This window comes from Suillus clintonianus, assembly GCF_016758775.1.
Source record: "Suillus clintonianus strain FC179 chromosome Unknown DEU56scaffold_4, whole genome shotgun sequence".
NCBI classification, from domain to species: domain Eukaryota; kingdom Fungi; phylum Basidiomycota; class Agaricomycetes; order Boletales; family Suillaceae; genus Suillus; species Suillus clintonianus.
In genome coordinates, this window is record NW_024539228.1 from 90,480 (window position 1) to 107,735 (window position 17,256).

A 17,256-nucleotide genomic window follows, 5' to 3' on the forward strand; every position below is an offset into this window, starting at 1 on the left:
AAGCAAGCATGACGCCACCATCAACCATCTTTCAAGTGATCTAGTATGGACATCGAGCAGCAAATCGCAGCAGGCTCGTATACGACAACATTATACTTTACAGCTACAAATAAATCGTAAACTATTAATCCAACAAACACGCAAGGTTTTAACCAAATGTTTGACTCTATTGCCAAGATTAGCACAGATTTGAACCAGCATATGAACGACTACATACCGAGCGTGCACTCCGTTTGACTTTCGATAATCGCCATTCGTCGGGTTTCTCGTACTAGGGAATGTGTGAGCCTTAGATGCATGCATTATATGAGTGTGATGGCATACCTTGTTGAACAATGGTTCGATCTTTTCCTGCCTCTTCCTCTTACTGATCTTGTTGGCGTCGGCGACTCTGAAGAACTGAGGTGCAACCTCCACGAGCCATTTTGGTTCTATGGTAGTGACGTTGTGACAGTATTCGCGAGTGGTCAATACCAACTCGTTGTAGATTAGCCATTCAGGCGCGCGGTTGAAAAGAGCAGAAGAGGGATGGATATATACGGGTGTGCCTTCAACAAGCGTCTTGTAGCCTTCTTGAGGATCCTTCTTAGCTGCGTTCCGGAAGAAACCAGAGCATATCGCCTTCCGCACACGGTTGTAATCCTTCCCTGCCGAAAGAATATCATGCTTGTATCTGAGAAGGATGTTAGAGCTATGAAATTGACATCAAGAATGTACACTGACCTGTCCATGATACCCACTAGCTGCTTGCGAATATCCTGCGCACGCCGCATACTTCTTGCCTGGATAAAATTCTCGTAGCACCAAGGATTCGAAAAGTTCGCGCCTTTCCAGCCATTGTATACTGTCAGAAGGGTAAGGTGATCACCCTCTGGCTGATGGAACTTCGCCTTCTTAGAGTCAGCTTGCCCTTGTTTCTCCTTTGGGCGATAGAAGACAGATTGCACGGACAGCATGGCCACGATGGAAAGTATCTCTTCAGAGCAACCAAGCTCGACAGAGGCGATGAGCATCTTCGCAAGCGGCGGTTCCATGGGGAAGTCAGCCATCTTGCGGCCCAAGCGAGTCAAAAGACCTTCGTCATCCAACGCCGAAAGCGCGTACAATGATTCCAACGCAGTTAGCATGGTCTGCGCTGGCGGTGGGTCCATGAAATCAAAACTGAGGAGGTCATTGATACCCATCGCCTTGAGCATCAGAATAGTATGGGCAAGATTCGTCCGCTGGATATCGGGAATAGACGTTGGCAACATCTCGTTCCGGTAGGCAGTCTCTGTGTAAAGACGATAGCACTTTCCTGGACCTGTGCGACCAGCACGGCCAGAGCGTTGGCGTGCTTGTGCCTGGGATATAGGCATGACCACCAGTGAATCCATTCCTAGTCTCGGATCGTATGCATTCTGCTTCGAGAACCCGGGATCAATGACATAGTAAATCCCAGGAATAGTCAAACTAGTTTCTGCAACGTTGGTGGCGATGACAACCTTGCGGGCACCAGGAGGAGTAGGTTCGAAGACGCGAGACTGTACTTCGGATGGAAGGGCAGAATAAATGGGAAGGATAATAAGATCTGGCACTTTTGGACCCAACGCTTTCATACGCTCAAAGAGAATTTCGCATGATGTGTCAATCTCCTCCTGGCCTGTCAAGAAGAGGAGAATATCGCCTGGGGGCTCGGACAGGTGGATTTGCATGACAGTGATTAATGACGCATCCAGGTAGTCGGATTCTGGCTCTTTGGTGTATAGGATTTCTACGGGGTAGGTGCGACCGGGGATGGTGAAAATTGGGCACCCGAAGAAGTACTTCGAGAATTTCTCAGCGTCCAAAGTCGCTGAGGTGACGATTAGTTTGAGATCGGGTCGCTTCTTGACAGCCTCTGCAAGCAAGGCGTCAGATAATGCCGACCAAATAAAGTGCAGAAGCCTACTTTTGAGAAGACCGAACAAGACATCGGTTGCGATGGTCCGTTCATGAGCCTCATCAAGCATGACCACGGAGTATTGGCTGCAGAGAGGATCAATCACCGACTCACGCTGCAGCATACCATCTGTCATGTATTTGATCTTCGTTTCCGGACTCGTACAATCTTCGAAACGGATAGTATAGCCAACTTCTTGACCGAGGCGACATCCTACTTCTTCCGAGACACGCTTTGCGACTGACATAGCAGCCACACGACGCGGTTGTGTACAACCAATGCGTCCTTTATCAGCGAAGCCAGCCTCAGCGAGGTATTGAACCATTTGCGTTGTTTTGCCAGAGCCAGTGTCCCCAACAACAATGAGGACTTGATGCTATAAAAGTGAGTCAGGGGCTGTTCGATCTGCAGAATAAGAATTGTTTTACCTCATCAATGGCCTTTAATAGAGCGTCTCTAAGCTTGTATATAGGCAGACTCTTCCGCTGGTCCTGTATACTGAGGCTTGTGATTTCACCATATGTCGTAGCCTTGTTGAATGTTGACTCCCTCCATTTAGGTACTTCGCCAGCTCTTCGATCCTTGAGATGACCTCGAAGGTCTTGAGCAAACATTCTGTCTGACTCCTTCGCCATAGGGTCGAGCCATGGTGCACTAAAGTCTCGAGCTTCGGAGTCAGCTTGCTCATTCGCTTCTTGCTGTCGAAGCTCGCGTCGCTCTTTAGCCAAAGCTGCACCCCCTAGGGCGGCTCTGTTGAGGGAACCATCAGGAGCTTTGATGATTTTCACAGGACTGAGATCGAGAGTGCGTTTTGTTTGACCAGCCAAAAATGGCGGTTCCTCTTCCCTGATTTCGACGTCAAGCTCCTCCTCGACCTCTGCTCGAGCCACAGGATTGACAAAGTCTTCGTCAAGGTCAGGATACTCGGAAGCATCGATGACACCAGATGAGATAAGCTGCTTGATTTCCCATCGTTCAGGTGAGGTCAGACGTTTGGCAGACCGAGTCGTTGTTGGTTCGTCCTTCGCGCGCAATGGCACAGCATTTGCCCCAGACGAAGCACGAGCCGCTCGCTGGCGCTCTTCTTCCATCTCCGCTTCAGATTTGATCCGCAAGTGAGGAGTGAGGTCGCGACCCGTGGCTTGATCTACATCCTTCATAGATAGGCCAATACGGCTTCCCGCAATGCTCATCACCTTAACTTTGACCTGTTGTCCACGGCTAAGGAGATCGGATGCAGAGTTGGCACGTGCACCCTGCTGAATATTCGAAACATGCACCATGCCTGGAAGTATGTCAGCAAACCAGCAATGAGGACCAAGATGCTTTGCGCACCTTCCATACGTCCCGCAACACCCTCTAGCTGCACAAAAGCGCCGAAATCTTTGAGGCTTGATATTCGGCCATCGTAGATTTTAAACAATACTGGCCGCTCATCTCCGTTTTTCCCCCTCCGATCATCCCTCCTTCCATTGTAACTGCGACCTCTGTCAGGGCTTGGACTGCGACGGCGCGGTGACCGTGACCGAGGTCGCTTCACAGGCCGCTCATCCTCGTCTGCTGTTCTTGTCCTCTTCGCAACACCTTCAAACTGAGCCATCATATCGTCCACCTCCTTCATGAGCACATCCTTCTTTATCTCCTTGTCCGGCACAGCAAGCCCAGGGAAAAGTCGTTTCTGCTTGTCCTTTTCATGATCAAGTGCGTCTCCGTTTGATTGGGCGCCATTGGTAACTAAACTGGATTTCTTCTTGTGTTTCGGGTGCAAGCTGAGGATTAAACGATCCACATTCTCAACGAAGGAGTCGGGAAATTCAGCACCAGCATTACCGAGTTGTGATTTGAAGTCAGGAAGTGATTTAGATTGGTCGTGAAGAGAAATAACGAATTCAGCGAGCGTTTTGTCGTTAATGCCAGTATAGTTGTCAATCTCTTGTGTAATTTTGGCGACTAGCGAGAGTACTTCAAGGTTGTAAAGGTCACTCTCCGCCATAGCAAGGTCGTGGTGAGAGCTGGAGCGAGGTGGTAAGAGCTTACATAACTGTCTTTGATTTCTTACTTTCTCCAAGTCAGTGCCACTTGTCCTGGGCGCTCACTTGAAACTTCAAGAAGTTGATGCCTCCTCGCAAGGGTGTCGTAAAATCCGGGAATGCAGGAAATTCGTCGAAGATTAACAAAAATTCTGGCGCAGGTTCGCCATCGCAGTCAGCTAGTGCAGAGCAAGAAAACCCACTCTTTCCCCCCGGATCCAAGTATCCTTTGAGTCTACTTCATGAAAGGTACATGCACTTTTTTTTCTTTGATCTAGGAGATCCGTTGCACTTTGATAATGATGCTTGCCATTCGAGAGAATTGACATGCCCTGCAACATAATACGACCCGCAGATTTCCAGTGCTAACCTCTGTATTCCTAGGTGCCAAAAGAGTGGCTGGGACAAACCGACCGTCGAGACGGTGAGTGTGACTATTCTATCAAGCTTTCTAACAAAGCTCAAGATCCACAAGCGAAAACATGGCAATGATTGGTCTTTCGTCGTAATCATCTCTCGGCTCGATAAAAAAACGTCGCAGACAGAAAGTGTCCGACTCGAACCCCACCCACCTTATTTGAGACCAACTGCGCTAGAAGCGCGTCATTGGGGTGCCACATACGCGTTGTACCGTGTCAGTGTTTTTTTTGTCATGCTTCACATGGCCAGTAGGATTGAGCATGAGCAACCCGGCAGTTCTGTAATGCACTTCAGCTCAATCGTGTATTACCACCTGGACCCCGTGATTATTGGACCGAGCTAGTAGCAGAACATAAAAATGCTCCAGAACACATGAAGTGGATGTATGATGCTGATCCTTTTGCCGCACGTAGAGCAGTAGATGAGAGACAGGCGAAGGCAGCCCAAAATCGACAACAAGGAAATTCAAAAGATTCCACGACGCAGGTGTCGAAGGAGTTCGCTCATTCCCCTGAGGTGAGAATGACCACTGAGTTGCGGGATTTGGTGGAAGGCGTTGTCAAGAAGGTAATTTCAGTTCATTGATAGACGCTGTCATTAACGAAAGTCGCAAGGGAAATGCGCTGTACTTTGGTGACGACCCTATACCATCTGTATTGCCCGCGGACGCTATACCAACTGTTACGCAGCAGCTCGGTCACTTAGGTTTCAAGTCTAATCACATACGCACTACGCTGGCCTTTTTGTCCAAACCTTCGCCTCTCGGGGGTAATTTGTTGAATTCAATGTCTCCGCTGGAGGCGTGCATAGAGCATCTGGTTCTTCATCTCCCGGAATGCGACCTTCCTGAGCGCTTCTTTCCCGGAAATAACTCATCCGATCCATTCATTGTCTCCGGTCACTCTGGCTCTGATGACTTGGCCAAGAGATGGGTGGAGGAGAAAATTATCAAAGAGGCTGGTTTTCCTGCACACACTGTCAAACAGTGTACTGCTGACAGACAGTACTCGTTAACAAATATGGACCTGCTGGTGGCCTCTTTGGACCATCGGCTCCTAGGTGAGGATGCGGGTGCCCAAGCCAATCCAGATGATATAATGCTGGTTAATGTCGTGGACGGTTTACGAAGTAATGAGGATGAAGTAGAGGCTCTTGGGGCTCATTTTGTCGACGCGAACCATATATCAATGCCTCTATTCAGCGCGCCCGTGGAACTACACATTTTGCTCCCATCTTGTTCTAACCACTCGTTTCACAGCTATCCTCCTGTGTACATCACATCGAAGTCTGTCCCGCCGTACATGCGGCTTCATCTCCTTGCGCAACTGTTACAAGAAATGAAACAGGATGGATTTATCGAGCCAGGAGAAGGTTTACTTATGGCAACAATGCGGGTTCTCGAGGAGCAATGGGCACGCGTGCAGTCCAACGGCTCGCCAGATGTGTCGGAAGTGCTTAAATTCTTGATACCTTCGCCCCCTTCATCGCCCACTATGCATACAGCTGCCTTACGGACTGGACGTAATACAACGGCGCGTCACAAAATCCGGCATCGCGGTGACAGTAGATCGAATGCACAGGTTAAGTTGGATTTTGACAAATTGTGCCAATCTCAGGCATATTTAACGATGTTATCCGTTCGTCGACGCCTTCCTGCATTTGCTGCCAAGGATAACTTTCTGTCCTTGCTCGAAAGCAACCGAGTTGTTGTTGTGGTTGGGGAAACAGGTGAGCCTTGTTATCTGTTTGCAGCTCTTAGTTAAGGAAGTACATCCACAGGGTGTGGTAAAACAACTCAGCGTAAGTCGTGGTCAACGTCTATCTGTGCGAGGTTAGCTCAGAGGCTGCAATCCAAAGTTCCACAATTCATCCTAGATTCTTTGATAATGTCGGGGCACGGAGCTGAAGCTTCGATCATTGTCACCCAACCTCGCAGAATTTCAGCCGTATCTGTTGCCGCGCGGGTTTCTTCAGAACGGATAGATGACGGCTCTGTTGGATATGCCATTCGTGGGGAGACCAAGCATAGTCAAGAGACCAAGTTGCTCTTCTGTACGACTGGTGTCGTTTTACGAAGGCTAGGGTCCGGCGACGGGCTAAAGGATGTTACACACATTGTTGTTGATGAGGTGCACGACAACCTTTCATAAAATCCAGCCCACGACTGACTCTACGTAGGTTCACGAACGCTCTGTCGATGGAGATTTTCTGCTTCTAGAACTCAAAGAATTGTTGGCACGACACCCCACACTAAAGGTGGTGCTCATGTCGGCAACAATCAATCATGAAACATTCGTGAAATATTTCAACAACGCCCCGATGTTGACTATCCCAGGCTTTACACACCCAATCACAGATATGTGAGTAGCGTCTTTTTCTCGACTGCTCCAATACTCCACTACGACGGCCCTCACTTAATGAATTATGACAGGTATCTCGAAGACTACATTTCCTCACTTTCCTATAAGGCGACATCAGCCAAACCAAATAGAAAAGAATCAGATGAAGAGAAACATGCCTTCAGAGATTATTGCAGTTCCAAGGGCCTCAGCGAAGAGTCGACATCTGCAATTCAAAACATTATGCAGGCGGAAAGGATTGACTACCAGGTTGTATTTCCATGGTGTTGCAACCGGACTAGAAAACTCATCATTTTTGTCGTAGCTGATTGCTGCTGTTGTTCAGCACATCGTTGCAACATCACAGAAAGGCGGAATTTTGATTTTCCTTCCCGGAGTTCAAGAAATTCGTTCTTGTATCGAAGTAATTCGCGGCATGGTCGGTGAGAAGGCTGAGATATTACCTTTACATGCGAACTTGTCAAACGACGAACAACTTGCTGTTTTTGGCGATACAAAACGATGGAAAATCATTGTCGCGACAAACGTTGCCGAGGTCAGTTTGTTGCATCAGTTGGTTCCTGTAGCTGAATGTTTCAAAGACGTCCATTACCATTGAAGACGTGATCTATGTTGTTGACTCGGGAAAAGTCAAAGAAACGGGCTATGATCCAGAAAGCGGACTATCTCTCTTGAAAGAAAAGTGGGTTACGCGTGCTGCAGCCCGTCAGCGTAGGGGTAGGGCCGGCAGAACGCAGCCGGGGGTTTGTTACAAGCTTTATACCCGAAAACAGGAAGAAAAAATGGGCCGTTTCTCAATACCAGAAATACTACGAACACCGTTGGAGAGCATTTCGTTGACCGTAAAGGTGATGCGCGAGAGCGAGGATGTGAAGGTTAGTGATTCTGTGTGATGAGTGTAGTACGTTGACCTAGCTTCCTTTCAGCATTTCCTGAACCGGGCTATTGATCCTCCCGAAGTGTCTGCTATGGATAAGGCCTGGAATGTCCTTGAGGAGCTCGGAGCCATTGATGCAGATGGCCATCTGACTGCTCTTGGACGCCATGTTGTGCGTGATTGCAGTCATGTATCCTGCTTTCATTGTTTGACTAACAGACACGCTCTTGTATAGTCAATGCTACCTGTAGATTTGCGACTGGGGAAGGTTAGTAGTATAATGAATATGGGACGCAGTGACTGATTGACAATGTCTCGCAGATGCTTGTTCTTGGCACAATTTTCCAAGTCATAGACCCAATTCTTACGGTCGTGGCTTGCCTCTCGTCAAAACCCTTATTCATCAATCCTATGGATAAGAGGGATGAAGCCACTCAGTAAAAAGTTATTCTCAACATCCACAACAGAGACTCATTTTGTATACATAGGGCGAGACTATGTTTTGGCGAAGACAAAAGCGATCTACTCACGGACGTCAATGCGTACAGCGAATGCATGCGCCTTCAGTCCGAGGGCAAAAATCATAAAGCATTGAGACACTTCTGTGAAGAGGTATGATTTTCCGCTGTAATGGAACTCCAGAAATGACCAGTCTCGTGTAGAATTTTATCTCAACAGCCGCTGTCAGGGAGATCACATCATTGCGCCGCGACTTCCTCTCCTCTCTTTCAGATCTCGGTTTCATCCCGCGTTCCGCGACAGCGAGTTCTCAAGAATTGAACACAAACAGTGCAAATACAAACATTATCAAAGCTGTCATTCTTGGCGGCCTATGGCCTCGCGTTGTTCAAGTGCATCTTCCACGTTCAGCGATCAAATTCGACAAAGTGCAAGCAGGCACTGTTCAGCGCGAAAATACTGCAAAAGAGTACAAGATGCACGATCTGACAGATGGGCGCGTTTTTTTGCATCCTTCGTCTGTCCTCTTTGGGGAGTCGACGTGGAAGTCGCCGTTTCTGGCCTACTTCCAGAAACAGATGACCAGCAAGATTTTCATCCGCGGGGCGACTCAGGTGTGCAATTTTTTTTTGACGTGATCGTGCTGTCGTGCTGAGTTGTGATCAGGTTCCGATGTACGCATTGCTTCTCTTCGGTGGACCTGTGTCTGTCAATCACATTGGGGGTGGTCTCACGGTTGGAAAGGGTGGCAGCATCGTCAAATTGAAGGCATGGCCCCGCATCGGTATTCTGGTGAACCAACTCAGGTGACTTGTCCCTGTCATCTGCCGATCTCAAATACATTGACATTCGAAAATCATAGGCGTCTGCTTGATGCGCAATTACAGCAATGTATCGAAGAGGGATCGATGTTGAGTACCAGTCAACATAGTGCGGTGGCCAATGCCATGATCGCGCTGCTTGCCAACGACGGCCTGTCTGGATAATATGCTTCCAAAAATGCGATCGAATTGACGGTGGTTTTATGTAAATACGAATATAGTAAGTAGAGATTGTTGAAATAGTCTACCTCGCCCAATAGAGGCTGTTGCGGAATATGATTAGAAAATGTGCTGCGATGATTGACATGGATTCAAGTGTATGCTATGCAGATGTTTCGTGAAGAATGTATGCTAAGAACGTGGTATCAACTACTTATATGCCCGTATGTACGATTGCCCTGACATGAAAAAATCTGACAATGGAATCTTTAGTATATTAACTCTTCAAAAAGCAACATACAAGCACTCACCACAGATTAAATGACAAATGAAGTTAGCTATACTCTGATGGGACGCCAACAGCTTGTTCAAGCCTTGCAATCGTCCACAATGTAGCGGACTCACGCCTCGCGGGCTCACCGACGGAAGTCAAAGTCGGAGGTGTTCTCAAAACTACCTCGGCAGTAGCGCCTGACATAGCATCCTCGGAGTTCATCAATCCCGATAGTCGCTGACCTAGCTCGTCCACAAGATTATCAGGTAGGTTTTCGCCCTCGGAGGCGTCTATCGGCGCAAGGGTGCGAGAGTGCGACTTGAACCCCCGACGGCCCTCGGTCCCTTGAGATCTTCTGCGAATTGGTTTCTTGATAAGAACGTCATCTAGACTGCCATTGACCAGATCGTGAGCTTGCCCTGGCATCACAGCATTCCAAGGAGGACCGTATGGTTGCGTGCGAGGGACAGACCGCAAGGAATACTTGCTCGTTGACTTCGGCACGGTCACCGGTAGCTGTGGTGAAGGTACGGGGGACTCCAAGCTCGAAGAAGGAGAACTGAGAGTGGGGGACTTGAACAAAGGAGTGAGGTGGTTCGCGAATGTCCTACGAAGTGCAGACGGCGAGTTCGGAAAAATAGCTGTACAAAAGACCATCATTATTATCCTTGATAAAACCAAGAAATCCTGTGCTTACAAGTTGACGATGTCGCAGAAGGGGCTGAGTCAGGCGGCAAACCCGCAAGCTTGGGACTTGACCATGGACCAGAGAATGAGAACCTCGACCTGCGACTGGATTTTGAAGTCTCAAGCTCTGCAAGTGTGGAAAAATAAGAGTTGGTTCAGCATCATATCATTTTGATAAGGTGGCACACGCACTGGGGGTAATCTTTGATTTCTTCGTCCGGAAAGGACTCACGAACTCTGCACGATACGTTTCACCGGACGTCGAAAAGGGAGGCGACGGCAACGACCTCACGGGGGACCCGGCTGTATGATTATGCTGTTGAGACTGCTCCTTCTCGCTGACATTAATCACAACAGGCATGCGCGGTGGAACGCTTGTGGGACGACGCCTTGCGCTGGAGGGTTTCCGAACAGAGGGTAACCGCAAAGATATAGTCTTCGACGAGCGCGTAGAAGCTGTCCCTTCGGAAAGAGAGTCCAATTGAGGTCGGTTCATCATGCCATGTTCATCACAGCCTACACTATTTCGGCGACCGCGGCATTCACAACGTTCATCAAGACACTTGAGTGGAAGGTCATGTATGTGGGTACTCTTCGACGTGGGCGACCTATTATTATACGCGATGGTATCACTTTCATCCCGTGCAATGGGTGAGCATGGAGCAGATTCCCCTCGTGACGATCTGCGCTTGGAGAACGGAGACATTGCAGGTGGCCAACGACGCTGAATTGTCGGTGACGTCGGGGATGGGTTCATGCTGACGGACCTCGCCAAACTTGGATCGTATGATTCCGGAGTTTTGACATTGAAAGAAACATGCCTCGATGTCACGGGGGGTCGGTCCTCGGAAGAAGGCGTTTTATGCAGGTCGGGAAACGACGCTGCTCGCCGAAGGGAAGGAGTCTTGGACCCAGGAGGTAGTGGGGGTAGTGCCTGGAGTATAGGTTCTGGAGAGGAAGTCAACACAAGACCAAGGATCTTCTTCGGACTGCGATGGAGTGGATGACGATGGTTCGGTTGTCGGTAGGGAGGAGTCTGCGTCCTCATCGCAGGGATCATCCAGACTACTCCGAGAGCAAATATACTCTATATTCCGCGTTTCCATATTTAGAACATCACCCTCACAAATCAGGGACTCACAATAATAAATCCAAGGAGACCGAGTAGCAAGGCGAGGATGCCTGCGAGCACAGTTTTGACTCCAAGTTCATATGCGTAATTATCAAATACGATGAAGATCATGGGAACGAAAATATTGTTAGGGTTCCCCAAGCGAAGATGACCTCGCGAATTGAGTGGAGAAAGGCGCGGAAACAGATCAAAGCGGCGTCTGAAAGGCGTGGATGTTGAAACGAAATTACAAGGCATCCATGTAGGGTACCTCAGACGAAGTGAGGGACTGAAGGGATATTTAACGTGTGGCGGGCGACTTTGCGACTGAAACATGCAACGAGATGTGATATCAACGCAGCGCAGTGACTATGGGCATGTCCTCCACAGAGGCTGTTCGTAAAATCGTGAAAAAAGAGTGATAATATGATGACTTTTATCGTTTGCTTGATGAAGATGGATGGTGCGATATGAAGACAGGTCAACGGCGAGCGTCGAAGTGGTTCGACGCGAACAACGCAAATCGGCACAGACGGGCCATTAATAAGACTTCTTGATAAAAGTGGAACGACCTCCATTTTAAGTCCTACTGCTTCCGCCCCGAGCCCGAGGCTTGACGTCGTTCATTTCAATCTCAGCGACGGTCATTCGAAACGCGTGTCAGAACAAACAGGGGGCAGGTACTAATCGTAAAAACATGGGGGACGTAAGACCAGCTAGTATGTAGCACGACAGCGTAGAAAAATGTCAAGTAACCAAAGTCTATAAGAACGAAAAGGAACAAACACTAAAAAATCCAGGATGATCATGTCATCTAGAGCATAGAAGAAGTAAAAATATCCAATGAATTCAATTGCGGGCCTACTCCGTTGGTGAACAACCGTAGCCACCGGCGGCTTGTAGTGAATAGCCCGGTTGGCAAGATGATATTTGGCATTCACCAGCCACGCAAGCTACGCCTTGAACATGCGGGATCTTCGTGCAATCATGCCTTTATAAAAGTGTAGTGGTCAGCCAAGCAGAACCAAGCAGTAGTCCTCATCAGGTGCTTACTCGGTGGGGTCAAGGCTAGAACAACCGCCGCAGGAGCGCAGATCCGCAGTAAAATCAACACACTCAAACCCTACCGCTTCCCACTCGGTGAACGTACGAGGGAACTGTCCAGGTGTGCTCAAGACGGGGCAAGCTACGAGCCCGTTAAGACAGAACCCACGCAGAGAATCCGCAGTGCCCTCCATCACACGTTGTTCGTCTAGGCTGCGCTTCTGCGGCGCTGCGGATTCCTCAGCAACCCGTTTGGACGGGGCTGGTGCAGGAGCACGGGCGTTTACATAACGCGGTGAAGCCGCCAACTGTCGAGCTGACAGTCTCTTTGAAGGAGCGGCCTGACGAGCTGCGAGACGCTGTAATGGACTAGCTTCGCGAGCAATGTAAAGTGGGGATGGGGCACGATTGTCCAAGGATCGCTTAGAAGGGGTAATGGAAGGTCCTGGCTGCCGCGGGAGAATGGGGAGCGCATATCTCTTTGACGGTGTGGGGTTGCGAGCCTGGACGTCGAGTGGAGACGCCAGTGCGACAGCTAACGAAAAGAGAACAACAAGGAGGAAAGATTTCTTCATCATGTTGGTCGTCGTGGTACGCAAGGAGACGTTTGCGTCACAGGAGAAGATCTGAAAAATGGTCTCCAACGAATGAGGGGCTAAAGGACAGGTGTGTTTAATAAATAGATAAGAGAAGCTGTGTCATAAAAACTAATCTATGACGAAGAGGGTGAAGAGGGTGTAAGGCAAAGCAAAGCGGCTCTCACAGCGCAGTTAACCTGACAGTCCAGGGCACAGTTAATCGGTGGATGTGGAAGAGAGGCAATGATGATTAGTTTCTCATCGGCTGTGTCTAGAGTTTCAAATCATTGGTGGCAGCTCCACAACCTCGCCCCTAGCGCGTTCGTGCCGACCGGCGGCAACAAGCAATCAGCTCATCGAGCGCTTGGCGTTGATAAGACGGATATAGAATATGCTGCCAACCCATTTTTCTTCGTTTCACAGAGCTAAGCATCATGGTTCTCGATAAAGAAGAACTAGTGACATTGAGTAAGACAGTGGAGTTCGAGGACCCTTCTGATCCGTTAATCATAACCAGTGCCAAATATTACGTCACACAATCATGTGACTTCCGCGTTCATTTATTCACGCTCGCTGAACTGAGCTGGCAGCGGCTTCTTCCAATCCACGAGTGTCATGTCTCACGACGAATTTGAACATTACGACTTTTCAGAATTCACCGATGAGGAGCTTGCATGTTTCGATGTACATGTCACGACAACCCTGCAGCAGAAGGTGCCCGATGTTAGTCAATCGCAGCAAGTTATTTCGGCGGGCCCCAGGAAAGCTGGTCTCAGTGGCTTTGGTGGTGGACCTGCGCTTGATATCGGTTTTGAGTCGAGTATGACTAACACGAATCGTATTGAGGAAACTCCAAAAATTGCTGTCAATACGAGAAAGCGTCATATCTCGGCTAGCATAAAGCCCTTGCAGCGTACCGCCACACTCGATTCTGGAATGCGTCCGCGAAAACAGGTGAGAAGTCCCTACGAGCAGTTTTGCTCTTGGAAGAAGGGATTCTCGGTGACAGACCTTGTCTCACCTGTTTGGTTTGTTCACCAAGTCCTTCCTTCACCCCCTTCTCACATTGGATTATAGGTGTGAAGTACAATATGAGTATGGGCTGTATGGAGAGCGTAACAAACCCATCGAAAGGCGACCGTCTTCCTTCACGTCAAGAGACGGTAAACAAATTCAGGTTCATCAAAATGTGGCACAACAAAACGATAGGACACTCAAGAGAGGAGCCGTAAGTTTCATTCTTTTTTCTCATTTTTGCAGAATGAAACGATCTTTACTTTAGTCTATTCACAAAGCTCTGGAACTGGAAGTGCGGCCGGAAAAAGTTCCCATCCGCATATCGACTAATGGGGAGCGTTGGGCTTTACGGTACGAATGTTACATCTTTGTTGCTCTCACGTCATTTCCTGATCTGTTCAAAAGTCTTTTCAATCTCACTGCTGGCTTAGAACAACTAATTCATGAGGGTCTAACGGTAACTATTTTCCCTGATGGTGAAATAATCATAATTTCTAACGTAATTTTGCAGCGGGAACTCCCAGTTTTCGGAATTACGCATGGACAAGTCATCTTCGGAATAATTGTAGGTATTTCCGCACCTAGATAATGCAAGATTGACATATGTCTGATCGACATATGACTGATCTGGCAGGATGAAGTGACTCGGCGTGTTCCATCAGAAGTAAACGAACTTTACAACCCTGTCAAACGTAGTTTGGTCTCTTCCGAATCATCTCCCGTCAAGAAGAAGCCGCGTCGGTCGCCGTCCCCATCACAAAATGATATACGTGCTTTTTGTTCTACTTCCGAGGAGACCAGGGCAGCGGATCAGCTCCCAACCGAGGAGGAAGTTCATGACAATTCTGTGGCGGGAACTTCGGTCCCAAGGCCCGTTCACCCACAACTCACATTCTACGATTTGACACTCGTCGACTACAAGACTCGTCGCGCACCATCACTGCCCTCAGACGAGGATACGGTGTCATCACAGATGCAACTTATGCTTTATCATCGCCTGCTCTCTCCACTCCTCTCACCGGAAACCTTCGATTTCGATTTACTATGGGCAAAGCAGGGCATCAATCCGCATCAATCATTTTCCAGACAATTTGTAGAAGACATCGGTTTGCTAACAAGAGATGAAAGCGACTTTCATATAGATCTGACCTCCATGGTTGCCGCATGGGTCTCTGTCGTTCACTCGGCTCGGATGAGTGGTGAACAACTGAGAGGCATCCATTCCGAGCTACAAATTATCTACCGGAAAGCTGGGGTCGAGAAGGACTCGGTTCATGGACGGAAGGCGAAAACCGAAGAAAAAGCAGTCGATAATTCCCCGGAAGCGCTTGCCCTTCAAGAGGAACTGGATATAGCTCGTGCTATAGAAGAGAGTTTGCGCCCGCTTGATCAGGATACCGGAGAGGCCAGTACTTCTCAGGCTGCGGTCCAATATGCTGCGCAAACCGAAATTGCGATTGATGCGGTTGTTGACATTACTAGCCCTGCTCAGGAAGATCCTGAGCTGATGCAGGTAGTGCAAGATTTATTGCCTGCAGGCGCCCGCGGCGTGCCCGACTCCAATCCACAGTCTATTGTTGCGAAAGAACACGAAGCGAGTCAGTATGAAATCTCGTCGAGAACTCCGATATACCAATGCTTACACCCAGCTCCAGCGGTTGATAAGTTAACTAATTTAGAAGAAAACAGGACTCATCCTGATGGAAATGGTGACCCTCCAGATGAGGAAGATACCTCTGGCATTTCGACGATATTGGGTTCCAAGAAGTTCTTCATGGATGACGATCGGCTCGATGCGCATCTCAAAGATATTCTTCAATGGTGGTTTGGCATTCGCCCTCCCAGGGGTGTTGAACTCGCACAGTCCAGTCGGTGTTTGTGAGTTCCCTCAGTAGGCAGCGTTGCGAAAGCTGCTCACACTTCTCGACAGCAGTTGCGAATATCAAAATAGTTGCGAATGGAGAGCACAAAAAGCTAATGAGACTACTAGTGTTGCTCTCGGAAAGCGTAAGGAAATCGCGATATAATTTTACATAAAAGTAGCCAAACTCGTTGGTGATAACCCGAAGCAAGAGAAGGACTGTATCAAACGGAATGGGGCGGAATAATGTAAACTACTGGTGTATTTGATTTCGTGTATCTAAGGAAGGCTACTTTGGTTGAACGGTCAAACACCTCGCATGCGGCTCAGACCTCCAGAGAAGCAAATTTCTCAGTGCCTCGTAACTCATTGTCTTGTTAGGTACCCTCCATGTATTGACAAGTCTCTTCTCACCCTCTCTCGTTGTCTTACTATGTGGCGAACTTTAGAGCTTATGTATGAACAAACCCTTGCTTTGAATCCTATATTCTTGACAGCTACATACCCACCTCAACCATAATCCTTAGCTTGCCATACACCCCCCTGAGTCCGTTTCAATAGACTGTAGTCCCTCAGCCAATCAACATCGTTCCTCGTTCCTGATTAACATACCAACTTACCACAACTCTTACTACATGTAGTGCCTGAGAGCCTATCATCTTCGTTCCTCGTTCCTAGGAATGGCAAGCATGCTCAAGCAAATTAGCTCAGAATGCCGTGACATAAATGAAAAGCATACACTGAGGCGCCGTCAATTTCAAACTTCCGTAACATCTCTTCGCGCACAGTAGTACAACTCAGGGGTCGCTGTACTGAATTCCGGGATGTGTGTCAGAAAACATGGTCTGACATGGGCGGAGATGGTGTCTGACATGGGCGGAGATGGTAACTTGGCAGGAGAGGCTTGAGCCACCATTTTACCCGACACTGGTTGAGCAAAAACATGGAAGCATAACGAGACTGTCGCGAACAGAAGGGAATTGGACCCGAGAGACGAGCAAATGGATGCAGTGACCGAAAAACCGAAAACATGGAGACAAGAGACAAGAGCGAGACCGACTTGCAATAACCCCTCGACAATGCGGCACAGTGAGCGGCCAGCAGGTTTACGCAGATCAAGTTGTTGATCTGTTCACCTGATGTGTGTGCGAGAAGGTCGACCTTGATTGATGACTCGATCCCACCTCCGATACCCCAACACCTTGAATGCAGCTGACATCATCAAACATTGACCGGAGGAGAGGGAGAGCTTGTACTAGTCGGCTGGAGAGGATATTGGAAATAAACGCTGTCAACGCAACATGAAATAGCGATGTCAAAAAAGTACTACCACTGATGAAAAACCCATTCGTGTCGCCTGAGGTTAGCTTATTGACAGAAAACTTGATTTGAAGTCGTATTGGCCATAACGGAGGAGAATTGAATGCATCGATTTAGTTGAGACTCGCCTCATCCTGCAGGAAGAGCTCCGAATCGAGAGACACGCATATACACTTGCGGCAGTTTACCTAGGTTGTTGGTAACCTAGTCCTGCAGGTGCTTCCAGCAGTTGCGAATATACATTCCTGCAACACTGAACATGAACATGAACTGCGCCGTGAGGACACTAGAAGAAGACGCATTGGCGCGTATGACGT

The 17,256-nt window shown here is 48.5% G+C and overlaps 5 protein-coding genes across 5 annotated transcripts; 2 read left to right on the plus strand and 3 right to left on the minus strand.

The window, feature by feature from the left end:
* Positions 1-148: 148 nt before the first annotated feature.
* DEU56DRAFT_868175 (P-loop containing nucleoside triphosphate hydrolase protein) lies at positions 149-3,914 on the minus strand (the record flags this gene model as incomplete). Its single annotated transcript, XM_041355467.1, has 7 exons — positions 149-166; positions 218-271; positions 325-673; positions 724-1,879; positions 1,931-2,297; positions 2,350-3,206; positions 3,257-3,914. The coding sequence occupies 7 exons, from the start codon at positions 3,912-3,914 to the stop codon at positions 149-151; spliced, it is 3,459 nt and encodes a 1,152-aa protein (XP_041214256.1).
* A 122-nt stretch (positions 3,915-4,036) lies between these two features.
* DEU56DRAFT_725128 (P-loop containing nucleoside triphosphate hydrolase protein) lies at positions 4,037-9,053 on the plus strand (the record flags this gene model as incomplete). Its single annotated transcript, XM_041347847.1, has 17 exons — positions 4,037-4,200; positions 4,336-4,585; positions 4,648-4,938; positions 4,986-6,099; positions 6,151-6,171; positions 6,229-6,500; positions 6,550-6,731; positions 6,803-6,980; positions 7,036-7,266; positions 7,313-7,606; positions 7,658-7,780; positions 7,844-7,876; positions 7,930-8,045; positions 8,097-8,220; positions 8,271-8,681; positions 8,734-8,873; positions 8,930-9,053. The coding sequence occupies 17 exons, from the start codon at positions 4,037-4,039 to the stop codon at positions 9,051-9,053; spliced, it is 4,068 nt and encodes a 1,355-aa protein (XP_041214257.1).
* Positions 9,054-9,279: 226 nt separating this feature from the next.
* DEU56DRAFT_976348 (uncharacterized protein) lies at positions 9,280-11,674 on the minus strand. The gene is made up of 4 exons (XM_041359605.1): positions 11,150-11,674; positions 10,201-11,095; positions 10,019-10,135; positions 9,280-9,962 (listed from the first exon to the last, which is right to left on the minus strand). The coding sequence occupies exons 1-4, from the start codon at positions 11,453-11,455 to the stop codon at positions 9,382-9,384; spliced, it is 1,899 nt and encodes a 632-aa protein (XP_041214258.1). The 5' UTR covers positions 11,456-11,674; the 3' UTR covers positions 9,280-9,381.
* A 104-nt stretch (positions 11,675-11,778) lies between these two features.
* DEU56DRAFT_847723 (uncharacterized protein) lies at positions 11,779-13,210 on the minus strand. The gene is made up of 2 exons (XM_041355152.1): positions 12,173-13,210; positions 11,779-12,110 (listed from the first exon to the last, which is right to left on the minus strand). The coding sequence occupies exons 1-2, from the start codon at positions 12,739-12,741 to the stop codon at positions 11,981-11,983; spliced, it is 699 nt and encodes a 232-aa protein (XP_041214259.1). The 5' UTR covers positions 12,742-13,210; the 3' UTR covers positions 11,779-11,980.
* Positions 13,211-13,328: 118 nt separating this feature from the next.
* Positions 13,329-15,927, plus strand: DEU56DRAFT_877539 (exonuclease V a 5' deoxyribonuclease-domain-containing protein). The gene is made up of 8 exons (XM_041356032.1): positions 13,329-13,769; positions 13,819-13,969; positions 14,024-14,109; positions 14,164-14,215; positions 14,270-14,323; positions 14,393-15,356; positions 15,414-15,636; positions 15,689-15,927. Exons 1-8 carry the CDS (start codon positions 13,357-13,359, stop codon positions 15,783-15,785), a joined length of 2,040 nt encoding a protein of 679 aa, XP_041214260.1. The 5' UTR covers positions 13,329-13,356; the 3' UTR covers positions 15,786-15,927.
* The last annotated feature ends 1,329 nt before the right edge of the window (positions 15,928-17,256 follow it).